The following is a 13824-nucleotide window of genomic DNA, read 5'->3' as shown; positions in this document are numbered from 1 at the left end:
AAATTCACCCTTCCCTCTTAGACGATTTTAATTTTATATAAGCAATAATGCATTTCTATTAAATAATTTTTTATAAAAAAAAAGATCAATAAACTAATAAACTTGTTTTATAAATGTCTTCGAAGTTCAAACCTGATCATCTTGAAACTTCACTATATTAGTTATGTTTGGTCTTCCACAAAATATTAAACTTCATGATATTTATTATTTTCTGTCATTTTCAAGGACGCTAGTCAAAACGCCCTTTCCATAACCCGTTACTACTAACAAGTAGTAATAGCACATGCTAAAGCCATCAAACTGAACCGTCAAACAATCACATTTCAATGTCATGACTATAGACCTTAGAGCATCACTTCGCTCTCAGAGTCTTATAAATCAGCCCTAAGGACCAAAACATGCAAACTGATCCACTGATAATCGTAGCCAAATCCTAAAGCAAGCAGAGTTTTGTCAAAGAAATTTACCACCGTTGGGCTAACCATCTTGGTCATACTCTTTTATAATGACAAAGACTCGCAAGAGTAGAGTAGTGCACAACTGGAATTGTGATCAACCGCCATCAAGTTCTATGGCTGGAAGGCCCAGGACACCCTCTAGCTTCTTCAAGATCATACTCCCCTCCACTATTCAAGACATGAAACTGGTAACTTAACCTCTACTAGCTTTACTTCATAAATTTATTTCAATGGCTTTCTCTTGTGTGCTTTTTACTTGAAGTTCAATTGAAGTTTTTGGCTGGTACATGGCAGACTAATTTTACAATTGTAACAATAAGAAGTCATAATTCTACATCTTGGAATCACATGTTTCGTTGATTCCATTTTACTTTGCAAACTAAGACAATATAATTTATTTTGGTGTCTGCAGAGGATCCCTAAAAAATTTGTGAAAGAATATGGGGATGAGCTATCCACTTTTGCTACACTCACTGTTCCCAATGGCGATATTTGGCAAGTGGGGTTGGAGAAATCTGACATGAACATTTTGTTTTGTGATGGTTGGAGGGATCTTGTTGAATACTATTCTATTTGTTATTGGTACTTTTTAGTCTTCAGATATGAAGGATATTCTAATTTCTATGTTCATATATTTGATAAGACTGCTACTGAGATTCAATATCCACCAAGCAAGAATAGTAAATTGGAAGATCAAGTTGACATAATTGATTTAGATGATACAAACACATCAAGCCATGACATGTTGAATGAAAATGAAATGTCCAACTCAGTTGAGTTGCCCACAAAACATAAAGAAGTGAGAGAAAAGCTTCTAGGGAAAAAAATTTCTGGCATGTCTTCAAAAGGGAAACTCATGATGTCCAGAGGAAAAGAGAGAGCAATCCAAGCAGCAAGAATGTTAAAGCCTAAAAATGCTTCTTTCGTGGGCATCATGCCACCTTCTTATTATATGGTGAGCCTTATACATGATGCGATCTCTCTCTCTCTCTCTCTCTCTCTCTCTAAAGAGACAAGGATATATATATATATATATATAAATATTGTGACCATGCACTTTTTTTAAATATCACCTTTTGAATCCTTAGTTGCAATCCTTCTTTCTTGTGCAGTATCTGCCTGGTGAATTTTCTATGAATATTGGTCAGAATCAAATTGTCACACTTCAGACTCCAAATGGAAAACAATGGTGTGTCTGGTGCTATTATTACAATCCTCCATCTTTAAGAATGAGAATTGGGAAGGGATGGACTGCATTTTCCAGGGACAATAATTTAGAAGAAGGGGATGTTTGTGTCTTTGAGGTGATAAAGAGGAAGCCTGTTGTGCTTAGTATCACAATATTTCATGTTGTGGACCATCAAAGTTCAGACTAGGATAACTTGTTTAATTACCATCACAATATCATGCAATCCTTCTTCACTGGTACAGTCCAATGGTATGGTGACCATGGTTCATTTCTGATGGATGTTGCTTTAAGGCTTTTCTTTGATCTGTTTAGTAGGGAGTTACTATAGGAATACAACATTTCCAACCCTCTTTCACAATTATCCAATGGGAATCTATCTGTTACTTTCACATAGACCCACCACCCACAATCAGTCCTATAAAATATTTGTAGCGAAATTTGCGGTCGTTGAACTTTTGGTTTATAAGGTCTTATTGAAGTACTTCATAGTACATTACAAATTGGATTTAGTCTTTTTATTTATTTATTTTTATTCTTTTTTGTTTCGAAGTGTATTAAAGTCTTTTTAGATCACCATTGTTTGGGACTAGACCAGAACAAATCACCAATGCTTAGTAGAAATTTGAAGCCAAATAAATATAAAAACCCATCAATTTCACAATACTTTTTGGTAATATATTATAATTGATGTACAATAAATATGATATTAGTAGTGGTTCAAGTGAAAAACGATTGTGGCACTAATAACAATTTATCTCTTTAATAAGTTATAACCATGAAAAAAAAATGATGAAATTTGTTATGTCTGTGTTAGTACGTGTGGGAGTGGGATTATATGACACGATCGAGGAAAGGATTAAGTGGATTTGAAGGTAGGGATCATCCAAGTTGTTTTAGAATTCAATCACATTTTCATTTAGGGCATCATCAAACCTTACAGAGGCAGTCATGGATGAAATCACTTAATTAAGGCATGAGGCGGTTGAGTTTAATATCGAGGTACGGGTACCTAGTCGGAATGTGAAGGCCAGGATACATGGCCTGATGGCCGACATTGTCTAAGGCATGGTTGGCCTAAAATTTACTGAAATGGAAGGTACGCAGTCAACTCAAAGCAAGAGCAATGTGAAGAGCCTAAGTTGAAGAACTTAACAAACCGATGTGGAGAGGTTGAAGGTGACCCAGTTTGTGAAAATTAACTTTGAGAACTTAAAAAGGAAAGAAAATGAAACAAGTGGGAAATGATTGCTCTAGAAAATTAAAGAGACGATATATAGTTCACATATTGAGGACAATGGATTCCAATAAATATGCCATGAGTGATGAGCGATAAGTTGATATTGATGCCTGTCAGTCGGTGGCTTGGTATTGCAAGCCTAAGTTGACAAGAGATGAATGGCATTAAATGCATGTGTGCTATTTGCATGCATTGTCAATCTATGCACATAAGCGTGGCTGTAGGAGCTTGCCCAAGATCAAATTTGTCTCTTGAAAATTGTGATTTTGTCAAGCAAGCGTGACTTTGTTATCACATCTAGTAAAGTAAATGCAATAGCATGACTTTCTTGCATCGACGGATTATTGCCTTGCCTACACCTTGGTTTTTGCGCTATAGATATGCCTTTGTGTGGCAGATTGTGTGTGTAAGAGAAGAGGGCAAGAGAAGAAACAGAGAGTGGTGCGGCAATTGCACAGAAGAAAGAAAAAAAAGTTCTCTTTCTATTTGTGAGAAATTGTAGGATTGGGTGTAGTGGGGTTTGGCCCATTTGGGTTTAGGGAGAGTCTCGTTACAGCATTTGCATTCTTCATATTTGTTAATACAATTTCTCCTAGTTCTTGTATGTAAATGTAAGTCAAGTCGAATTACGCAAATCCTTAGTATTCTTTCTTATTAAACTTAATTTCTTCATTCCAAATAATTATTTGGTGAGATCTTTCTAAGTGCTATCCAAAGGCATTTTCCTACAACAATTTGTTATCTTTTTTGGTCTTCCACAAAACCTTAAACTTTCATTATGTTTATTATTTGAACAAGCGCCCAGTTAACGAGGTGCCCTTAAGGCATTTTTTAACTGACCATCTTTCGAAATACTTAATACCATTTTTATGAAAAATGACAAAGTTTGACCTCAAGGATGTGTTTGGTAGAGTGGATTTTAGAGAGAATGAATAAAAAAGAAAAAAGAGAGAAATGAAAACTTTTTAGAGAGTGTTTGGTTAGGAGGGAGAGAGGAACAAAATGTGGTGGGACTCAAGTGTTTTCTCCCCGAGCCCACCTTTATGTTTTCTCCCTAAAATGGAGAGAAAATTAAGGGAGAGAATGTGATTTGTTAGATGGATAAAAATGCTCCAATTGCTTTCCTGAGCAATGTTGGGCTTTTTTTTTTTTTTTTTTGGGACACTTTTCCTCTTCCTTTTTTTTCTTATGATTTCTTTTGGCGTGGGCAAACGTTGGCTCTTTTTCCTGAGACACTTTGCCTCATTTTTTTTTTTTCTTTTGATTTCCTAGTTTGTGGGGTGATAGTAATTTTAAAAAAAAAAAAAATAGACGTGATTTTTTTTTTCTTGACATGATTTTTATTTTTTAATAAATTTGGGTGATTGATTGATTTTTTTTTTCTTTTTTTTTTTTTGCTTGTTTGTCACTTTTTTGTTTTAATTGGACATCATTTTTAAACAAAGGTATGTGAGTAAATTTATATAAACTCATTTTTTCTAACCCTCTACTTTTCCACTCCAAACCAAACAAAAATGAGGAAAATTAAAACTTTTTCTATCCTCCCACTTTTCCATCCCTCTAACCAAACGGGTCCTAAGGCTACAACTCCACTCAATATCATTTTATTGGATGTGAATTTTGACAAATTCTTCATTGGATTACATTCTCTTGTCATATCTTTCATGCTTGAAAATTTTCTAGAAAAACAAAGATCAATAACTAGGTCATCAATCAAATATTTAAATTTTAAGTTTTTGTAATCTAAAATTATACATAAAAAAATTAAGTTAACAAATTGAATAGTAAATTACCTCTGATTGACATGAAATTTAATGTGTGTATACAATGGTTAGATTTTAAAATTTTGTAACTATGTTCATTATTTTAAAACGAGTTATAATTTTAGACTACAACCAAGCTTGTAATCAAACCACGTTCTATGGAAAATATAAAAAGCCAGCAAAATAATTCCAAGTCCACAATCTTTAGCACATCGTTTTTCACAACTATCTTATGTGGCTAAACTATGAATAATAGAGAAAATGTCGTAGAATTATATAAAAGTGATGGACAATCGATCATAGTCTACCATATAAGATAGTTGTGAAAAAAGAAATGTTGTGTACATAATATTTTTACAACAAATCATAAATAAATGGTTTTTTTAAGGCTATTATTAATTGATAAAAAAAATTAATTTTAATAATAAATTCAAATTTGAACCAACTAGAATTTACCACCTAATATTTTGGACGCATCAATTCTACGATTAAAAGTGGAGGTTCAGAGATTATCTCAATTTTTCATCAATTTCAAAGATGGTAGTCAAAACGATCTTCCCGTGATCTGTGACTACCAGTAATTACTGTAGCTGTTCACTTTAAAAGTAGACTCCACTAGCACTAGTAATGGTTGCCAAACGACCCCTTAAAAGCATCCCTTGGATGGCTCTATCACTGTCATGAATCAGCCCCAAACCCTGAAACACGCAAACTCCACTGGTGTCTGGTAATGGTAACCAAATCCCAAAGGAAGGTAGAGTTTGGTCAACAATATACCATCTTGGTCTCATACTTACAATAATGGCCTCAAGTTCTATGGGTGGCAGGGGCAGGACACCCATTCATTTCTTCAAGATTATACTCCCCTCCACTTTGCAAGACATGACACTGGTAACATACCCTCCACTAGTCACTAGCTATAACTTAATTTATTCAATGACTTGCTTTTTTATTTTTTATTTTTTTTATTTTTGTATATAAGTATTGGTTGTAATAGCATCACTTTCACATAAATATATTATTGATATAAATTTTGTTATGCATCATTAATCATAACACACCATGCTATGAAAAAATTTTACTTAAAAAATTTATATATATAGTGGTATATAAGTTTTGATACTAAATTTATTTATAGTCTTCACCATTTCAAGTCCCAGCAAAAGAATGGGAAACCCACATCAGCTATGACAAAAGTCAATAGCTTGTAGTTCATCCAAGAATATAATTCAAAAACTTGAAATTTTCTACAGGCTACATAACTTGGAAATTTGGAATGATATTTGACAATTTTCTCTATTGAATATGGAGGTTTTATTTTTATTTACTTATAAGAACAGGAAGCTTACATAAAAAATTTAAAAGTTTAGTTGGAAGTTATTGGCTTGTGTAGCACTTCTCCGAGGAAGGCTAATTGTACAAATGTAATAATAAGAAATCATATTTGTAAATCTTGGAATCACATGTTTCGCTGATTCAATTTTACATTGCGACTAAGGTAAGTATAACTTATTTTGATGGCTGCAGAGAATCCTTGAAAAGTTTGTGAAAAAATTTGGAGATGAGCTCTCCACTGTTGCTACACTCATTGTTCCCAATGGTGGTATTTGGCAAGTGGGATTGGAGAAATTTGGCAATAACATTTGGTTTTGTGATGGTTGGCTTGATTTTGCTAAATATCATTCTATTTGTTATGGGTTCTTTTTAGTCTTCATATATGAAGGAAATTCAAATTTCCATGTTCATGTATTTGATAAGACTGCTATTGAGATTCAATACCCATCAAGGAAGAATTGTATATTGGAAAATCAGGTTGACATAATAGACTTAGATGATAGTCATGATACAGACATATCAGGGCATGACGAGTTGAATGAAAATGAAATGTCTAACTCAGATGAGGTGCCCACAAAACATGAAGTGAAAGAAAAGTTTGTAAGGAAAACATTTTCTGGCATGTCTTCAAAAGGGAAACTCATGATGTCAAGAGGAAGAGAGAGAGCAATCCAAGCAGCCAGAAAGTTCAAACCTAAAAATGCATCTTTCATGGGTATCTTGCAGCCCTATAATATACGCTTTAATTATATGGTGAGCCCTTATACAGTTATACATGATGTGATCATGAAGTATTTTCACATTTGGTCTTCAAATATATATATGCTAAGTTCCAATCCTTCTTTTTTATGCAGTATGTGCCTGCTGAATTTTCTATCAAGTATATTAGTCAAAATCATAACGTCACACTTCAAACTTCTAACGGAAAACAATGGCATGTCCGGTGCCATTACCACCAATATTCTGCCTCTTCAGCAATGAAAATGAGTAAGGGATGTGCTGCATTTTTCAAGGACAATAATTTAGAAGAAGGAGATGTCTGTGTCTTTGAGGTGATCAAGAGGAAGCCTGTTGTGCTTAGTGTTTCAATATTTCACGTGGTTGACCATCAGAGTTCAGACTAGGATAGCCTGTTTAAACTTTAAACTAGTGATGTTTATGCTTATATTTAATTAGGGACTTTGATCACTGGTATGATTTATATCTGATGGATGTGATTTTAAGACTTTTCTCTAACCAGTTTGGTGTGTCTTGTTGAAGTAGTCTGTAGTCCAAATTCGGCCGATCTGATCTTTTAATAAATTTACTTCTTCTTTTTTCTTGTTTCGAAGGGTAATAATTCTAATGAATTTTTTAGATCACCATTGTATGGGACTAAATTTGTACAGTTTAGTCTAATTCATATTGTTGATATAGTAATAATTTGAAGCCAAATAAATACAAAAACACATCATTTTCACAATATTTTTCATAACTATTAAGGTAACAAGTTGTGATTAGTGTATAATAAAAGTGATGTCAATAGTAGTTTGAGTGAAAAATAGTGTGGCATGAATCACAATCCGCCACCTCAATAAGTTATGAAATTTGTTGTGTTGGTGATACCATGTGTGGAGGTGGTGTGGGTGCATATGACATGATGAAAGGATGAAGTGGATTCTACATTCTAGGGTAGGGAACCAAGTTGGTTTGGAATTCAAGTCACATCCACATTCAGGGCATTATCAAACCTTAAAGAGGCAGTGTCAAAATCACCTAAGAGGCAAGGCAGTTGAGGTTGGAGAGGCATTGAGCCTCAAATGGCGCTTTTGGTGTCCTCCTTTGTTGGACCTCGATGCCTAGAATGATTCTTAATTAATTCCTTGTCTTCGAGCTTCCAATCGAGGTCCTGACCTCGCTGAACCCTGACCGAGGCATGGTCAGCTGTGAGTCCAAGGCGTGGCCAGTCGAAAAGCAATTGATATAAAAGGCACCAAGCAAGAGGGCGAAATGTGAACTTGCCAACTCTAAGCAAAATTAATGTGAAGAGCTCAAGTCGAAGAACTTAGAACTTCTTAATAAATCAATACATAGAGGTTGCAGGCGACCCAACCCAATTGTGGAATCTAAGTCTGAGAGCTGCAAGCGGAGAAGGGAAAGAAATAGACAATTGATTTTTTTGAAAAATGTTTACATTTCCCATAAAAGTGAATTAAAAGTATTCTAAAATATTCCATTTACAAAATTTAATGTTGTAAGGGTATCCATTAACTAGACTTATCCAAAGAAGTACACAACTAAAATAAATTTGTGCGTGTAAGTCAATAAATCATTAACATGTACATGTATTTTTTTTTTTTTAAGTATGCATTACAGCTCACTCACAATTGAGCATTTATTAATCTATAAAATAATAAATGCATGTGCTTTTTTGGATATATGTTTAAAATTTGACTTTATTTTTGAAATGATTCAGTTAACACATACCCTTAGGGTATTAGTAAATGATTATTTTAGAAAAGTTTTAATATTAATTTTGTGAAAAATATATAATAAAAAAACTATAAAAAAAAGTTAGTATTTTTTTTCAATAAATAAAAGTTAGTTTTTTTTTTCAATAAATAAAAAGTTTTTAAAAATATTTTTTAAATTAATGCTCATAATGCATGGTTAACTTTTCCCTTTTTGAAAAGTGTATAAAAATATTATTTAGTAAAAAAAATTTTAAAAAAAAATTATATTTTAAATTAATGTTTGTAGTGCATCCATTAACATTTCTCTTTTTGAAAAGTGTATAAATATATTATTTAATAAAAAAAATAAATATATTTTAACAATGGTAGAAGGTCTTTATTATCAAAAGAGTGACTCTAGGATCACAAATTATTTCACAATTTTTTCCTACAACTTTAAAATGACAAATTGTTGTGAGTGGTTGCCTATCACTTATACATATATATGCACATTTTTTTCTTCACAACTCACACTTTACCCTATCACACTTGTGGCAAAGAAGTTGTGTAATAATGTATTTTTGTGTGTGTTACTAGATTTTTTTTCTTAACAAAATCCATTACTATTATAAAGGCCTTATTTTGGTAAATCCTTTTGAAGCCTCGATGTGAGCTGTCAAACATGCATGCACTCAGCACTATATCCATTGCCCAATGTCATTACCTTAAAAGCATCAATTTGATGTCGGAATTGTCTCCACTATTGCCTATATCTCTAGTCCATCAGCCCCAAAAGTCTCAAACTCCACTGATAATTGTAGCCATATATCTAAAGGAAGCAGAGAGTTTCGTCAAGATATTTACAAAGGGTTGGATCGATCAACCATCGTGATCATATTATGGCAGCTAAACCAAAGACTGGTCGGACTAGAGTGGTACCCAACTGGAAATATGATCATCATCACCACTGGCCTTCAAGTTCTATGTCTATGGCACCCTCTCACTTCTTCAAGATAATCCTTCCCTCCACCATGCAAGAAATGAAACTGGTAATTACTTAATGTACCCTCCACTCTATATACCTTAATTTACACCAAGTAATCAATACCCTGGTTTCTTTGAAAATTTTAACCTTCTGTTTGGTTTATCAGTACCAGCACTATATTTGCAGTGGCTTGCATGTTTGGTTTTGAATATTCTCGTGCTCTTGTTTTACTGTTTATTTTGTAATTTATAAACAAGAGGAAACCGTACCTAGCCAGTTCTTGGTTTAGTGTTTATCGATTGACTACTCAAAATGGGATGAAGAGAGATAATTTAGTATATGTAGTTATAACTTATAAGGGAGGGATATATTCATGAGTGCAATTTTTTTTTTTTTTTTTAAATTGCAATATAATACGAGTTTGAAATTTGAATATATATGTTTTTTTTTTTTTTTTTTGAAGGAAGAATATTGTATGAGTTTGCATATAGTATTTTTTTTTTATTTTTTTATATACAAAATAGAAATTCTACTCGACTCGTGTATATGTGTGCGAAACTCCCTTTTGAAGTCTTGAACATCGGTCCTTGCCCCCCACACCTCACAAACATTTATACTTGTAGAGTGACCGTCGTACCAAATATATGCGGTACTAGTGAGTTTGAATATAGTATTAACATTAAAATACTGCAGCAAAACTATTAAAGTAATGCTAAAGATACAAACTTTTTTACAAAAAAATTTTACAAACTACTTATGTAGTGAGTGGTTATTGGTAAATGAAAAAGTGATTTAATGTTGAGCTTAGATGAAAACCAATAAAAAGTTAGACACATCGGCCCTTGCCCCCCACAGCTCACAAACATTTATACTTGTAGAGTGATTAAACATTTATACTTGTGGAGTGACTGTCGCACCAAAAATGTGCGATACTGGTGAGTTTGAATATAGTATTAACATTAAAATAGTGCAGCAAAACTATTAGAGGAATGCTAAAGATACAAACTTTTTTACAGAAAAATTTTACAAACTACTTATGTAGTAAATGATTATTGGTAAATGAAAAAGGGATATTAATATTGAGCTTAAATGAAAACTAACAAAAAATTAGACACATCAATAGTTTGTAAAAATGTTGTAAAATAGTTTATATTTATAGCATTACTCAAACTATTATAGCATACTAATAATGGTATAAGGCCCAATGTTTATAGTGTTTTAATGAGGTTTAGCTGATTTATTTTTAAAAAATATATGGTATGAGGCATATCTGGACAAAAGTTGAGCTTAGTATTTCATTATAAGGTTACCAATAACTGAAAAATAATAAACAAAATGGAGAAAGGGGGGGAAATCCTTCCCTGTAAATAGTTCAAAAAGAAAATCTTAACATTAAATGCAACTTTTGGAAAAGTATGGATTCACTTTCCATGCGGTTCGGCCACACTTTTCTCTCATGTCTTCTCTCTTCCCTTTTCTCTTCACTCTATCACGAATTTCAAAATAGTTCCAATTAACAGTTTTATATTTGTTTATGTGTTTCTCAAAAAAAAAAAAAAAAATTTGTTTATGTCTAGAGTTAATAGTTTAACAAAATCCACAAGCATAAGTGCATAACCACTATAAAAATCACCACAATCCAAAGCAATAAAAAGAATACACTCATTTTGGTGACAAACTGAAAAGCTTTTGAAGAACGTACCAAACAAAACACACCCCCCACTTACAGAATCTTGGGAAAATTCATCTTTATTCATAAACTAAAAGTTGTTACACCAAAGTATTTTCTAAAAGATTTCTACCAATTTCACTAGTAGAAATTTTAGAATCTTTGTGGTTTGAAAGGACAATTGACTGTATGAAAACTCTAAAGGTGAAATTCAAGAATAAGCTCATGAAGAGAAAATAGAAAATAAACTCCCAAGGAGAGGGTTTCTGAATGTTTCGTCTCAAGAAATTAAGGCTCTTCCTATGTTATCGAAACAACAGCCTCTCCCTTTGAAAAAAGTTCAAAGTAAGGCATTTTATAGGTATGTAAAGGCCCTAAATCAATCATAAAATAAATAAGTAGGGAAAAACTATAATAATTTCACTTAAAAGTCAAGCAAATTCTCAGAGACAGTATAGTTGTGCAAACTTTAAATTGTCATATCTACTCATTTCAGATCCAGTTGGTTCAAATTTGTGTTTATCTTGAACACTGGATGCTACTTTCCAATGAAATAAACTTTAATCAAAGATTTCTTATGTTATAAAAGAAAGGGTCAAAAGATAATCAAATCATCACTTTAAAGCTAATTTTGTTGTCTTTGAAAAACTTTGGAACCAAACTCAGCCCTAACATTATTCCCCTTATATAACCTAAATTTAATATGTTTTGTGACTCAACCCTAACATATTTTTCTTTATATAGCCTAAAGTTCATATGTTTTGACATTAGGATTTGCCAACACATCTATGGACTAGGAAGCTTACTGTCTCTCACTATTCAAGCTTGTTTAAAATTAATAAGAAGATGTACGTAGCTAATACTTATTGGAGAAATTTTTTTTTATCCCTTTTGGTTTTTTTTTTTTTAACTAGAGTAAAAGGTAGGAAGTCTTCTGTCTGCAAAATCTTCAATAATATAGCTAACTAAATTGCAAAACTTTCCACCCAAGCCAAAGTTGCAAAGGTTAAATGTAATGAATTTTTAGCCCATGAAAATTCCTATGCCTCACATGGTTTACATATCATTGCTTCATTATTGTTTAGAGAAAATATCAATCTGAGCTCTTGAATTATTTTCTCTTATTTCATCTCAATAGAATTACCTGCCTATAGATATGTTCATATAAATTTAAATAGTTTGAAAGAGTGTACTGATGATTCTAAAAAATTCTACAAAATGGGAGAAACAAAAAACTTGATCAAATTTTAAAAAGATTGATCGAATTGATTAGTTTGTGTCACCAAGGCTACTAATGACTAATTTTTATTGTAATCGTAATTATTGGAATCAATATTTCTACATCTTGGGGTCACATGTTTCATTGATTACATTTCACATTGTAATTCAAGACAATATAACTTAATTCGGTGGTGGCTGCAGAGTATACCTGAAAAATTTGTGAGTGAATTTGGGGATGAACTATCCTCTGTTGCAAAACTCATTGTACCCTATGGTCGTATTTGGCATGTGGGATTGGAGAAATCTGACAAGAACATTTGGTTTGGTGATGGTTGGCAGGATTTTGTAGAATACCATTCTATTTGTTATGGTTACTTTCTAGTTTTTAGATATGAAGGAAATTCAAATTTCCATGTTCTTGTATTTGATAAGACTGCCACAGAGATTCAGTATCCATTGAGAAAGAATTGTAAATTGGAAGATCAAGTGGACATTATGAAATTAGGTGATGCAATTATATCAATGCATGACAAGTTGGATGAAAATGAAATGTCTGACTCAGATGAGTTGCTTACAAAATATGAAGTGAGAGAAAAGTTTTTAAAGAAAAGATTTTCTGGCACATCTTCAAAAAAGAAATTTAAGATGTCCAGAGGAAGAGAGAGAGCAATCCAAGCAGCCAGAATGTTGAAGCCTAAAAATCCTTCTTTCATAGGTGTCTTGCGGCCAAATTATATGCAAAGATATATTATGGTGAGCCTTTTATATATGATGTGATTATGAAGTATTCAAATATTGGCATTAAATATGCTTATTTGCAATCTTTCCTTCTTGTGTAGTATGTGCCTGTCCAATTTGCTGTCAAGTATCTTGGTCAGCCTAAAATTGTCAAACTTCAGACTTCTAACGGAAAGCAATGGCTTGCCAAATGCATTCTCAGAGATCGTGCAAGTTCAGCAATGAATATAGGGCGGGGATGGACAGTATTTTCGAGGGACAATAATTTGGAAGAAGGAGATGTTTGTGTCTTTGAGCTGATCAAGAAGCAGCCAGTTGTGCTTAAGGTATCAATATTTCGCGTCGTTGACTATGCAGTGTAATTGGCTTCAGACTAGTGTCAAAACTAACAATGGTCAGAGATTTTCGAGGTGCTGAAGCTTATGCGGTACGTCAATGGACTTAGTCTACTGGTATGGTTATTTCGGATGGGTTGATGCTACAACTTTTTGTTTAAGCTTGTTCATACAGCTTAGTGGATCTTGTTGAAGGATTATGTAACAAATGCTCTGTCATTTTACTTTGTTTCCTAATATGTGTTTGTATTTGGTCTTTTTCTTCCCCCAAAGACCATTGTGTTGTGCTTCAATTTGTTGACTGGTGGGATTTTTGTAACTTGTGAGTGACTCCATTTAGAGACTTGCTGGTTGCTGCTGTGAAAGGCACAGAAACTGACAGTACTATTCCATTGAGGAAATGCGTTTTTGAATTAACCTGCTCTAAACGTGATATGACTTAGGCTAGGCGAATAAAAAATA

General features: G+C 32.9%; 3 protein-coding genes across 3 annotated transcripts; all 3 read left to right on the top strand.

The window, feature by feature from the left end:
- Window positions 1-505: 505 nt before the first annotated feature.
- LOC115961479 (B3 domain-containing transcription factor VRN1-like) lies at window positions 506-1834 on the top strand. Its single transcript, XM_031080457.1, has 3 exons — window positions 506-646; window positions 871-1413; window positions 1571-1834. Exons 1-3 carry the CDS (start codon window positions 506-508, stop codon window positions 1832-1834), a joined length of 948 nt encoding a protein of 315 aa, XP_030936317.1.
- Window positions 1835-5448: 3614 nt separating this feature from the next.
- LOC115961478 (B3 domain-containing transcription factor VRN1-like) lies at window positions 5449-7106 on the top strand. The gene is made up of 3 exons (XM_031080455.1): window positions 5449-5538; window positions 6175-6735; window positions 6813-7106. The coding sequence occupies exons 1-3, from the start codon at window positions 5449-5451 to the stop codon at window positions 7104-7106; spliced, it is 945 nt and encodes a 314-aa protein (XP_030936315.1).
- Window positions 7107-9150: 2044 nt separating this feature from the next.
- On the top strand, window positions 9151-13619 carry LOC115959399 (B3 domain-containing transcription factor VRN1-like). The gene is made up of 3 exons (XM_031077762.1): window positions 9151-9463; window positions 12491-13042; window positions 13129-13619. Exons 1-3 carry the CDS (start codon window positions 9314-9316, stop codon window positions 13387-13389), a joined length of 963 nt encoding a protein of 320 aa, XP_030933622.1. The 5' UTR covers window positions 9151-9313; the 3' UTR covers window positions 13390-13619.
- Window positions 13620-13824: the final 205 nt, after the last annotated feature.

Source organism: Quercus lobata, chromosome 9 (genome assembly GCF_001633185.2).
Source record: "Quercus lobata isolate SW786 chromosome 9, ValleyOak3.0 Primary Assembly, whole genome shotgun sequence".
NCBI classification, from domain to species: Eukaryota; Viridiplantae; Streptophyta; class Magnoliopsida; order Fagales; family Fagaceae; genus Quercus; species Quercus lobata.
Note: the sequence above shows the minus strand (reverse complement) of the source record. Positions and strands in the feature narration are given on the sequence as shown.